Source organism: Bos indicus, chromosome 19, assembly GCF_029378745.1.
Source record: "Bos indicus isolate NIAB-ARS_2022 breed Sahiwal x Tharparkar chromosome 19, NIAB-ARS_B.indTharparkar_mat_pri_1.0, whole genome shotgun sequence".
Classification (NCBI taxonomy): domain Eukaryota; kingdom Metazoa; phylum Chordata; class Mammalia; order Artiodactyla; family Bovidae; genus Bos; species Bos indicus.
In genome coordinates, this window is record NC_091778.1 from 20,083,203 (window position 1) to 20,097,231 (window position 14,029).

General features: G+C 37.1%; 1 protein-coding gene across 10 annotated transcripts in view; it reads right to left on the reverse strand.

The window, feature by feature from the left end:
- The window catches only part of NF1 (neurofibromin 1), a 273,489-nt gene that overhangs the window by 200,873 nt on the left and 58,587 nt on the right, over positions 1-14,029 (reverse strand). For all 10 annotated transcript variants that reach the window (XM_070772719.1, XM_070772717.1, XM_070772713.1 and 7 more), the window contains one exon: positions 30-173. In XM_070772719.1, the coding sequence (XP_070628820.1) occupies positions 30-173 (144 nt within the window). The remainder of the gene's footprint in view (positions 1-29; positions 174-14,029) is intronic.

A 14,029-nucleotide genomic window follows, 5' to 3' on the forward strand; every position in this document is an offset into this window, starting at 1 on the left:
CCCCATAAAACAGTAATGCAAATACTCACCATATTGTTAACATTCTTTAAGATAGTGGTGAGGCCACTTATAACCAAAGAAAACTTGTATTTGGAAATATTGATAAGACATTCCTTGTTGTGCTCAGTGCTGACTTTGGTATGTGTGTTCTGCTGTCCTGTTTTTATTGGAAGCTGAGGGAACAAACAAAAACAACACATAAACTTACATTTTAAAATGACTAATGAGAAATCTATTTCTCACTGAAAAATCATGAGATTTTTAGGAACATTTTATCAACCACAATTACATATACTTGTAGCTTAAAAACTCCAATTTTCAATATATAAAGAAATTTATAGCAAATCTAAAATTCTGTAGAAATTTCCATTTTTTCAGCTTTCTAGAAGTCATAAATCTTTATCTACAAAATTAAATGTTTACCCAGCACTATATAAGACAGAATGGTGACTCAAATAAATAGAGCTACTTCAATGAAGCTAAAAATTATTTCAGAGAAAAATGTCTGCAAGAAAATGCAAACAATCTTTTCCCTTATATATTGAACTCAAGCATTAAAAAAACAATAGATCAAGAAAATCTACGCCTTAGACCTCTAGTCAATAATGGCAAATAACTCCAGATTGTTCAGAAAACAAAACAAACTGTATAGCCTACAATATACATAGTAAAACTGACTCAGGTAAGATAATCACCCTCAGGTACACAGTTGAGGGAGTGACAGACAAAAAGATAGATCTCATGGAAAAAAGTATCCTTTAAGGGGACCACACTTACCTGAGAATGAACCAATTTGCACTACAAAAAAGTTCATTTCTACTCAGTTTAAGAGCAGCATTCTGTATTGAAAGCATCACAAATACATGTACTGTTTAAATATTAGATCCTGCTAACACTAACAGAGAACACTGATGAAGTTCCCCCGTGAAAAAGCAAACCTGAGTCCAGCTTCCTCCTTTTTAAAATGGTGCAACAAAAAGTGGAAAGAGACCAAGTGGCATGTCCAAATTTTCTTGGTCAGTTAATAATTTGACTAACTTGACGGCAAAGAAATACTAAATGATGTTTGAAGAGATAATCACTGACAACTTCCCTAACATGGGAAAGGAAATAGTCAACCAAGTGCAGGAAGCACAGAGAGTTGCAGTCAGGATAACGCCAAGGAGGAACACATGGAGACGCATAGTAATCAAACTGACAAAAAATTAAAGACAAAGATAATACTAAAAGCAACAAGGGAAAAACAACAAATAACATACAAGGGAACTACCATCAGGTTATCAGCCAATTTTTCAACAAGCCAGAAGGGAATGGCACCATATATTTAAAGTGATGAAAGCAAAGAACCTACAACCAAGAATACTCAACCCAACAAGACTCTCCTTCAGATTTGATGGAGAAATCAAAACCTTTCCAAACAAGCAAAAGTTAAGAGAATTCAGCACCACCAAATCAGCCTTACAACAAGTGCTAAAGGAACTTCTCTAGGCAGGAAACACAAGAGAAGGGAAAGACCTACTAAAAAAAACAAAAAACAGAACAATTAAGAAAATGGAAATAGGATCATACATATTGATAATGCAAAAAGGCAAAATGGTTGTCTGAGGAGGCCTCACAATAGCTGTGAAAAGAAGAGACGTGAAAGGCAAAGGAGAAAAGGAAAGATATACTCATTTGAATGCAGAGTTCCAAATAGCAAGGAGAGATAAGAAAAGCCTTCCTCAGCGATCAATGCAAAGAAATACAGGAAAACAATAGAATGGGAAAGACTAGAGATCTCATCAAGAAAATTAGAGACACCGAGGGAATGTTTCATGCAAAGATGGGCACAATAAAGGACAGAAATGGTATGGGCCTAACAGAAGCACAAGATATTAAGAAAAGGTGGCAAGAATACACAGAAGAACTACACAAAAAAGATCTTCACAACCCAGATAATCACCTTGGTGTGATCACTCACCTAGAGCCAGACATTCTGGAATGCAAAGTCAAATGGGCCTTAGGAAGCATCACTATGAACAAAGCTAGTGGAGGTGATGGCATTCCAGTTGAGCTATTTCAAATCCTAAGAGATGATGCTGTAAAAGCGCTGCACTCAATATGCCAGCAAATTTGGGAAACTCAGCAGTGGCCACAGGACTGGAAAAGGTCCGTTTTCATTCCAATCCCAAAGAAAGGCAATGCCAAAGAATGCCCAAACTACCACACAATTGCACTCATCTCACACGCAAGCAAAGTAACGCTCAAAATTCTCCAAGCCAGGCTTTAACAGTACATGAACCATGAACTTCCAGATGTTCAAGCTGGATTTAGAAAAGGCAGAGGAACTAGAGATCAAATTGAAAAATATCCGTTGGATCACTGAGAAAGCAAGATAGTTCCAGAAAAACATGTACTTCTGCTTTATTGACTATGCCAAAGGCTTTGACTGTGTGGATCACAACAAACTTTGGAAAATTCTAAAAGAGATGAGAATACCAGACCACCTGACCTGTCTCCTGAGAAATGTGTTCCAGTCAAGAAGCAATACTTACAACTGGACATGAAACAACAGACTGGTTCCAAATAGGGAAAGGAGTACGTGAAGGCTTTATACTGTCACCCTGCTTATTTAACGTATATGCAGAGTGCATCATGAGAAATACTGGACTGGATGAAGCACAAGCTGGAATCAAGATTGCTGGGAGAAATATCAATAACCTCAGATATGCAGATGACACCACCCTTATGGCAGAAAGTGAGGAAATAAAGAGTCTCTTGATGAAAGTGAAAGAGGAGAGTGAAAAAGTTGGCTTTAAAGCTCAACATTCAGAAAACTAAGATCATGGCATCTGGTCCCATCACTTCATGGCAAAAAGATAAGGAAACAGTGACAGACTTTATTTTCTTGGGCTCCAAAATCACTGTGGATGGTGACTGCAGCCATGAAATTAAGAGACGCTTACTCCTTGGAAGAAAAGTTATGGCCAACCTAGACAGCATATTAAAAAGCAGAGCTATTACTTTGCCAAAAAAGGTCCACCTAGTCAAGGCTATGCTTTTTCCAGTAGTCATGTATGGACGTGAGAGTTGGACTATAAAGAAAGCTGAGCACCAAAGAATTGATGCTTTTGAACTGTGGTGCTGGAGAAGACTCTTGAGAGTCCCCTGGACTGCAAGGAGATCCAACCAGTCCATCCTAAAGGAAATCAGTCCTGAATACTCATTGGAAGGACTGATGCTGAAGCTGAAACTCCAATACTTTGGCCATCTGATGCGAAGAGCTGACTCATTTGAAAAGACATGCTGGGAAAGATTGAGGGCAGGAGGAGAAGGGGACGACAGAGGATGAGATGGTTGGATGGCATCACTGACTCAATGGGTTTGCGTAGGCTCCAGGAGTTGGTGATAAACAGGGAGGCCTGCGTGCTGCGGTTCATGGGGTCACAAGAGTCAGACACGACCGAGCGACTAAACTGAACTGACAAGAGGAAAATCCCAAAATTGTACTACATCCTCAATGAGATGTACAGCAGGACAAGTTTAGAGCTTAGCTGAAACACAGGGGGGGGTTTGCACACAGCAATTGGCACTTGTGTGCAAAAAGTCTATAATAAACTGTGAAAAGAAGAAAGCACACTTTAAACCATCACTAATAGAACTTTCTGTGGTGAGGCTATTACACTGTATTAATAATGCTCATTATAGTAGTCACTAGCCACATATGGCTATTAAGCTTAAGCATCTGTTACATGGCTAATGCAAATAAGGAATCAAATGTTTATTTAAATTTATTTTACTTAAACTTAACATTAAGTAGCCATGTACTCACTGAACAGCACAGTTCTAAACTAACCAGCTAAAGAAACACCCCCTTCCAGGATGAAGACCACATTGAGAAGAAAGTACTGAGATATACTCCAAATTGAAAACAATAAGACCAACAGGGGCAAAGGAAAAAGATCCCAATAGAAGGTGGAAAAGAGAAGAAAGCCAAGAGAGCTTACAAAGAATGAGATGATGTATTTGTTTAATTTCATGAAAGCAACAGAAGCACTCCAGAGCCATGAAGATAGAAAGCTATACTGGCCCACATTTCTCTCCTAACAACTCAGGAAAATTAATTTCACATAAAAATGAGCAACAGAAAACACTGTAGTCAAGTCATATGTGAAACTATTTTGAGAAAAAAAGAATAAGAGACAGAATAGCATTACTACAGAAAATGAAAACATGCCAAAAAGATATGTTCACCAACAGATGAAACTGTAAATTATTAATTCAAAATGAGCCAAGAGAAGTTTTTAAATGACTAAAGATGTGAAATAAATTAGAATTACAAATTAATTGACAAAATTCAGAAAAGAATTAGAAAAAAATCATTTCAGAAGTGAAGACTAACCAGAGATATTGAGTAAATAAAAGAAAATATAATGCTTTAAGAGAAAAAGGTAAACAGGAGGAAAATTCTAATATTCAAAAAAATAAGGAAAATGAGATGGGAATTTACAATACAATGACAGAGAAAACGGGCAAACAAGATCCAACACAGGTATAACAGGAGTTCTCAAAGAAGGAAATGAAATCAATGGAGTAGAAAGGATATTACAAACGAATTCAAGGAAAGTTTGCTGATAATTTTTTTAAATATTTCAAACTATATAAAGGGCACACCACATACGTGAAAAAACTAACCCAGAATGACCAATACCAGGTCATATTTTAGTAAAACTATTGATCTTCTGTGAATAAGAAACAAACAAACAAAAAATCCTTTGAACATTCAGGCAGAAAGTCATTTACACAAAAAACAAAAACCAGACTGTCCTCAGACTTTGACAATACTATATGCTAATGAGAGAATGAAATAACATTTTAAGTTTCTTAAGAGAAGATAAAGTAAACCAAGGATTTTACATGCAGGCAAACTGACTTCCAAGTAAAATGATGATAATCAAACTGTTATGAATTGCATGAACCCAGGAAATATGGTTCCCTTGAGCCTTTCCTGAGAAATCTACTAGACAATATGCTTCAGTCAACCAAAATAACAGAAGACACATCTACACTATGAAGGACCATTAAATATGTATCTACTAAAAGAACTGAAAATAAATAATGATAATAAGGGAGAAAACACACTATGTAACTGCTAAATGTAATGACAGTATAGATATGGTACAGTTATCAAAACTGGGAAAGGGCAGTGAGAATACACAAAAAAGAATACTCTTGGTATACGGACTGCCTTATGGTACTAAGAGTAAAAGGACATTATTTTAAACCAAACACTGGCTGAGAAGGAGATGAGAATAGGTTACTAGCTAACTTCAGTACTGCTTATAGAAGAAAACCACTGTTTAACAACTTCCCCTCCCAAAAAAGGGAGGGAATTAGAGTACTATACAAAGACATCAATATAAAAATAACCAACAGAAAAAAAAAAAATTGCTGGTTTGTCTTGGGTGAGCAGTGGCACAAGCCTACCACCAGATGCTTAGGTGAAAATCTACACCGTGGGTAAAGAAACGCAGCAAGAGCTTTCCACGTGGCTCACCTTAAGTTTCTCCCACACAGTCCCACCACAGCAGCTTCTCAGATTTCCCTAAAATCTCCAACTGGTCTATCCATTGCCACTGATTTAGAGGATCTGGTTAGTGACTCCTTTTCTCTGATCTTCCAACTCCTCCTTCTAGATTTTCACCTCACAAGTCCTCTCAAAATTGTACATGGTCTAATTTCCATAATAAGTCGCTTTCCCCATCACACAATTGGCTTCCCCAACTGAACCCTAATACACAAACCTCCTGAAACACCAAAATATATGCTGAGAAAGCAAATAACACAGACCACAGAATTTAAATGACTTAAATAAAAGACTTGTATAAACGTAACATTTAAAAAATAACAAAAATGAGTCAAAATTCATCAAACTATGGAACAGTCTCCAGGATATACCTTTAAGTTGAAAAAACAGGATGAAGAAAAGGATATACAGTATGCTACCATTCATCTAGGAGGGAGGAGGAGAAATAAACACACATACACAAATCTTCACACATACAATAACAGAAAGACGAAATACAAAAGCTTTTAAGCGGTTATCTTTAGGAAACGAAAGAAAATAAAGGTGACAAGGACAGAATCTACATTTCCTGTTTTTTGTACATTTTATTTTTAAATTATGTAATTTATGTAAACAAAATTAAAATACTAAAAAATAAAAGAATAAAAAAATAAACTGAAATTCATATCTAAGCTTTTATTGGCATAATCATGAACAGAAGAACTATTCTAAGTTATTTTAAATCATATTAGGTTGACTATACATTCATAATGGAATATACTCTTGGGACAAAGAAAATGAAGATAAATTTTGATTCTGTACATATTGTGAGATTAAGGAAATGAGTGATTAGGTGATATTTTAATTCTATCATTATTGGTGTTACTAAAAACTGAGACTCTCAGCATGGGAGAGGAATAGTAAAGTAAAAACCCTGTAGTTTTGAACTGGAATTGAAGGTATATATTGATATATCAATTCTTACTATAGTTCATCTTGTATGAAGAAAATGAAATATGTTTTTCTACCTTTGTTTGCTAAAAATGCCTAGAAACAATGTTCGACCCTGTAGTAATGATCTTGAGATACCATTTCCTGGTCAAAGGAATCAGGACCCCTTCAGAAAACAGCTGATTCCACATCTGAAGCAAAAAGGTACGTGGTAAACCTGCAATACCTTGTGATACCAAATAGCAAGAAAGCTGCCAAAGAAAGCTGTCAAAAGGTCCAGTCAAAAAAGACTAAGGAATGTATTTTGAGAAGGCTTCCACTGGTCAAAAAGGGAATAATTTGAACACTATGGACAACAATTTTAAATTATTTAAAAATCAAATATGCTTTAATTCATACTTCTGCTTCCATGTAAGGTAGAGTACTTCACAGCAAAATAACCCCTACTTCCCCCTAACTCGCACACAAAAAAGATAAAAAAATCAACTGTTTCAAGATTTTAGAGAGCTACTGAAGGAATGAGGTCTAGAGAGGCTAAGCTTCAAAAAAAAAACGGTGAACTATGTGGAGGTAAGGTGATCTTTTGCAGCTGTTTCCACAGCCCCCCACCACCTCCCACTGGGGCATTCGCAGAATCTGGGCCAAAAAAAAAAAAGAGAGAGAGAGACTCAGAAATATGCCTTTCCCAAGCAAGTACCTCTGTGGAAGGAAGGAAAGAGGAACCAAAATCAGAGATTTTGGTTGTCACTGAGTGCTGGAGTGACAAAACTGAAAACATGAGGGAGTCTCAAATGCGTAATTGGGTGGAAAAGGGTAAAAAAGCTAAACCAGAACTTCTGAAAAGCAGAATAGAAATTCAAAAATCTCACAGCTTCAGAAGACAAAAAATTAGAGTACAGAACCTTTTAAAAGAAAGAAGAACCCTCCTAAGTACAGCCAGTTCTTAATTATACAGCCAAGAAGGTAACATTCTAAATAAACAGGGAAAACCACAGCAACTGGAACTTTTGTACATTAAATGTACGAGTGTAAATCAGTAATTACTTTGGAAGACTGAAATTCCATTTTATCTACTAAAATGGAACATATATATACAGTCATCCCTCCAAATCTACAGGTCACTGGTTTGGGAGTCCAGAGGACACAGAAATCTGTGCCGCTCAAGTCCCTTGCGTAAAACACACCACTTGCACACCACCTATGCACATCCTTTGCTGTTGTTTAGTCACCCAATCGCGGCAGAGTCTTGGCAACCCCCTGGACTGTGGCCTACCAGGCTCCTTTGTCCATGGGACTCTCCAGGCAAGAACACTAGAGTGGGTGGCCATTTCCTACTCCAGGAGATCTTCCCAACCCAGCGACTGAACCCTCATCTCCTGCAGGACTCCTATACTTCAGGCAGATTCTTTACCGCTGAGACACCAGGGAAGCCCAGGTAACTTTGCACATCCTTACGTATACTTTAAATCATCTCTAGATTACTTATAATACTTAATATGATATAAATGCCATGTAAATACAATGCAGTGCTATGTAAATAGTTGCCAGTTGCTTGGCAAATTCAAGTTTTGCTTTTTGGAACTTTCTGGAACTTTTTCCCCCAGAAATTATCTGCATTGGTTGAATTCACAAATGTGGAACCCATGGATACAGAGACCAACTGTACTCAATAACTTCAATAGGTATATACCCAACAGAAATGTGTACATATGTCCACCAAAAGGTATGTTCAGAAACGTTTATAGCCATGATTTCATAATTTCCAAAAACTGGAAACACTCCAAATGTCTATCAACAACAGAAATGGTTTTCAAAAAGGGTATATTCAAACAAAGAAAAACTCTATAGCAAAGGAAATAAATGACTTACAATTATAAGCTTAAATTCACAAATACTGAAAGAAGTCAAACAAAAGATCTGGTATGGATGAATGTTACACAAATTCAAAAATATGTTAAATTCAAGTCAAGATAATAGAGACCCTTGGAAAGAGCAAGTAATGAGCAGAAGGAAAAGGAGGGGGAAGGAGGAACTCCTGGATTGCTAGCATTGTTTTAGTTCCCATCTGTGTAGCAGTTACACTGGTGTGTTTACTTGGCAAACACTTATTGAACTGTATATTTACATACATTTGTGCATCATCCCATACATATTTAAGTCAATGGAAATTTTGCTACATCTACACATATTTAAATCCATGTGTTAATAATACTAAAAAAAACAAAAACAAACTCTTCACTCCCTGTGAATACAGGGGAATTTTTGGTAAATACTGAGGCACTGCTCAGCTCCCCCTTCAGAAAGGACTTAACTGTCAGTCAGTCCCACAGGGCTCGCCTCACCTGCAGAGAATGATGCTGCCCAGATGATACTCTTCCTATACTAACTAATCCAACTAACTGGTATGGCAATATAAAGGCCTGAACACCTCAGCCTGATTCTGGGAAACTCAAAAGGGCCCATTCTAGTGCCAAAGCTCCCCAAAGGGGTTGGCCAAATCTGATGCCAGGCCTGCACTGCACCTGAATTTTGCATCTGCCCAATTCTCCCTCCTCACAGGTGTTGATCCCAAAGGAACGTCTTCATGAACATCCTGCACTAGGCTCTCAAGGCAGATGGAGTAGGTGCTAAGACAGGAATTTAAAGCTGGCAATGAAGGAGAAAAAGTAACCTTGAAAACAACTGGTTTGGAAGAATATTACTAAACTATTTGAGTTCTGCAAGAAAAGATAACAAAAATGTAACTGACTGCTAACTGGAATCTAAGTATGAAAGCCAGAAGGCCTCTCTGAAAGTACACAAAGATGCCCTCGTCTCTTCTCCAAGAGGAAGGCAAAGAAATCTAGACCAGAACAGTTGCTGGGCTCCAAAAGTTAAACTTCCAAACAAGGCAGGCCTGCTATGCCAAGATCAGAGCTGTGTTTGACAAAGAACAGTAAGACTCCAACAGGGGTAATGGAAACATCTGGGTTGGTGCTCCCCCAAATCTTTTATCTCCAAATTCTCCTGAACGGTCTAAGTCTACAGAGTGGCCCATTACTGCTTACTAAGAGCAAGCACTCCCCATGCTTGTTTGAGGATAATTCAGAGGACTCTCCTCTGCAAGACAACAGATATCCTCTCAGAATTTGCCACCACCTCCCCTCATGGCCAAAGCGGTACAAGAGAATTTTGGAGGGTAATGAAACTTCCTGTATCTTGACCATGGTGATGATTACATGAATCTGTGCATTTGTCAAAATTCAGAGAGCTTTATAACAAATAAATATTATAACATTAGGGTATTAAATGTAATCCCTTTGGTAACCACAAACAGCCATAGAATATACAAAAAGGAAACAAGAAAGAAATTTAAGCATTTCACTACAAAAAGTAAACACAAAGGAAGACAGTAATGTAGGAAACACGGGACTAAAAAAGCTACAGGGCATATAGAGAACAAACAGCACGATGGCAACAGTGAGTCCCCTCTTATCAGTAGTTACTTAAAATGTAATTAGATTAAACCCTCCAATCAAAAAACAGAGACTTGGCAAAATGGACAAAAACACATGATCCAATCATAAGCTGCCTAAAAGAGACTCATTCGACATCCAAAGACACAAATAGGCTGAAGATGAAGGAATGGAAAATAATATTCCATACAGTTATCAAACAGAGTGTAAGCTTAAAAAAAATAAAAGCGGTAGGCTAGACTAATAAAACACTGAGTGAAAGTCAAAGTGTTAGCTGCTCAGCTGTGTCCATCTCACTGCGATTCCATGGATTGTAGCCCAAGAATACTGGAGTGGGTTGCTATTTCTTTCTCCAGGGGATCTTCCCAACCCAGAGATCAAACCCAGGTCTCAGGCATTGCAGGCAGATTCTTTACCATCTGAGACACCAGGGAAACCCAATGTAACACAAAGCAGACTTTAAAAAAAGTAAAACAAACAAACAAACAAACAAATAAACAAAAAAAGTTATGACTACAGAGGAGAACATCATAAGTTAATACAAGGTTCAATACAGTAAGAAGACAGATTATAAACATTTATACAGCTGACAGACCATCAAAATACATGAAGCAAAAACTGACAGAACTGAAGGAAGAAATAGACAGTTCTACAGGAATAGTTGGGAGACTTCAATATTCCACTCACAATAGTGGAGAAAACAACCAGACAGAAGGTAAGTCAGAAAATAGAGGACTCAAACAACATAATAAACCAATGAAACCAAATATACATATACAACAGAATACACAGTCTTCTCCAAGTGTACATGGGACATTTTCCAGGTTAAAGCATAGGTAAGGTCACAACTGTTGTTCGTTAGGCATAAGTCATGTCAACTTTTTTGTAACCTCATGGACTGTATAGCATGCCAGGCTCCTCTGTCCATGAGATTTCCCAGGCAAAGTAGGTTGCCATTTCTTTCTCAAGGAGATCTTTCCAACCCAGGGATCCAAACCCGCATCTCCTGCATTGGCAGGCTGATTCTTTACCACTGAGCCGCCACTGCTGTGCTGCGCTTAGACACTCAGTTGTTGCCCATCAGGCTCCCCATGGGGATTCTCCAGGCAAGAATACTGGAGTGGGTTGCCATGCCCGCCTCCAGGGGATCTTCCCAGGGGATCTTCGATCCAGGTATCGAATCCAGGTCTCCCACACTGCAGGCAGATTCTTTACTGTCTGAGCCACCAAGGAAGCCCACAAATAACATCTCAATAAATTAAAAGAGAGATATACAAGGTATCTTCTCTGACTACAATGGAATGAAATTGGAAACCTGGAAAAGTAAAACTGGAAAATTCACCAAATTGTGGAAATCAAACGTACATTTTTAAACAACCAACGCTCCAAAGACAAACTCACAAGGGACATTAGAAAATAAAGATAAGTAAAAATGAAAACACAACATATCAAAGCTAATGGGATGCAGTGAAAGCAGTGCTAAGGGGAAATTTATAGCTATAAATGCTTATGTTAAAAACAAGAAAAATTTCCAATTAACACCTAACTTTACAATTTAAGGAACTAGATAAAAAATAAGAACAAATGAAACCCAAAGCTAGAAGGAAAGCAATAATAAAATGACAGCACAGATAAACAAAATAATAATAGAAAAATAACAGAGGAAAATCAATGAAATCAAGTTAGGTTCTTCAAAAAGATCAACAGAATTGACAAACTTATACCTCAACGAACCAAGAGAAGAGAGAAAAGACTCAAAGTACTAAAATCAGAAATGAAAATGGGGACATTTACTACTAATTCTACAGAACTGAAAAGGATTTAAAGAGTACTATCAACAACTGCATGCCAAAAAATTGGATAACCTAGATGAAATGGAAATTTTTCTAGAAATACAAAATTTACCAAGACTTTATAGGATCAATTCATAATTGAACTGGATGAAGATGGTTAAAAAAAAAAAAAAAAAACTTGCCAAGATTAAATCACTAAAGAAATAGAAGATCTGAATAAACCTATAACTGGTAAGGAGAGATTGAATCAGTACTCAAAAATCTCCCAAAAAAAGAAAACTGAAATCACAAAAACAACTACATAGATAGCATTAAAAAGAATACAATACTTAGGAATTAATGAAGGCAGTGAAAAACTTGTACCATGAAAACTACAAAACACTGCTGAAACAAATTAAAGAAGACATAAATAAATGGAAACAACTCATGTTCATGGATTAGGAGATTTAATCTGTTAAAATGTCAATACTACACAAAATGATCTACAAAGTTAACACAGTCTCTGTCAAAAATCCTAAGCATATTTTTGCAAAAACAGAAAAACACATTCTAAAATTCATATGCATCTCAAGGGACCCTGAATAGCCAAAACAATATTGAAAAAGATGCACAATCTGGAAGATAACAAATTCCTTGATTTCAAAACTTTACTATATACAAACGAGACCTAGAAGGACATGTCAAACGGTAAACTGCTTGTGATTATGAATGACTGTTTTTTGCTTATGTGTTTTGGTTTCCTATTATGCACATGTTAACTTTTAAGAAGTAAACATTATTTTAAGAACTTAAAAAAAAAAACTTTACTATAAACTTACAGTCATCAAAGCAACACGGTACTGGCATGAAGACAGACATGTAGACCAACGGAATAGACAGCCCAGAAATAAAACCTTCTTGTATACGATCAAATGATTTTTTACAAAGTTGTCAAGACCAATTAAAGGAGAAAGGTCAGTCCTTTCAACAACTGGTACTGGGAAAATGATCTCCATATGCAAAAGAATGAAATTAGACCTTTACCTATCCCATATACAAAAAGTAACTCAAAATGGATCAAGGAACCAAATGTTAGACCTAAAACAAACTCTTAGAAGAAAACATAGGACAAAAGCTTCCTGCCATTGAATCTGTTAATGATATCTTGGATATGACACCAAAGGTACAGGTTACAAAAAAAATAAACTGGACTTCAAGAAAACTTGAAAATTTTGTGCATCAAAAGACACTATCCACAAAGCAAAAAGGTGAACCACAGAATGGGAGAAAACCATGTATCTGATAAGGGATTAATCCAGACTATACAGAGAGCTCCTAAAATACAACAATAACAAAAGTAACTCAATTAAAAAATGAGCAAAGGACTTCAGAGAAGATATACAAATGGTCAATAAGCACATGAAAAGATGTTCAACATCACTAATCATTAGGGAAATACAAATCAAAACCCATTAACTTGGATAATATCAAAATACACACACACAAAACCAACAAGTGCTGGTGAGGATGTGGTAAAATTGGAACATCTGTACACTGCTAACAAGAATATCAAATGGCAGAGTCAATATGGAAAACAGTATGAAATTTCCTCTAAAAAATTAAAAATAGAATTACAACATGATCAGCAATTCCACTTCTGGGTATATACTCAAAAAAAAGGGAAAGCAGGATTCAAACGGTTATGTGTATACCCATGTTTGTAGCTCTTAAGCCCCTTGGACAGCAAGGAGATCAAACCAGTCAATCCTAAGGAAAAACAACCCTGAATATTCATTGGGAGGACTGATGCCAAAGCTCCAATACTTTAGCCACATGACGCAAAGAGTTGAGTCACTGGAAAAGACACTAATGCTGGAAAAGACTGAAGGCAGAAGCCGGTAGCAGAGAATGAGATGGTTGTGTAACAGAGCACAACTTTTGAAAGAATGACATAGCCCAAGGACACAACATAAAATGGATTAGAACCAAATGGGACCAAGATGGCAGAAAAGACTAGACCCGGATCCTCAATCAGCAAGTGAAACAACACACTGAGCAGTGCTGTGACAGCTCCAGGCACTGTCAAAAGACCAAGGAGTGGGTAGTGGCCCACATCCTGGAAATCTCCACCCCTTCCCAAAAATAGCTGGAATAATCCTCCCACTCATCAGCATGTGAAATTACCCAGCCTATAAAACCTAACCACACCAAATTTCAGGGCTGCACTTGCCTTCTGGGATGGCCCACACTCTGTCTACGGAATGTGCTTCTCTCTGTATCTGAATAAATCCACTTCTTACCTATCA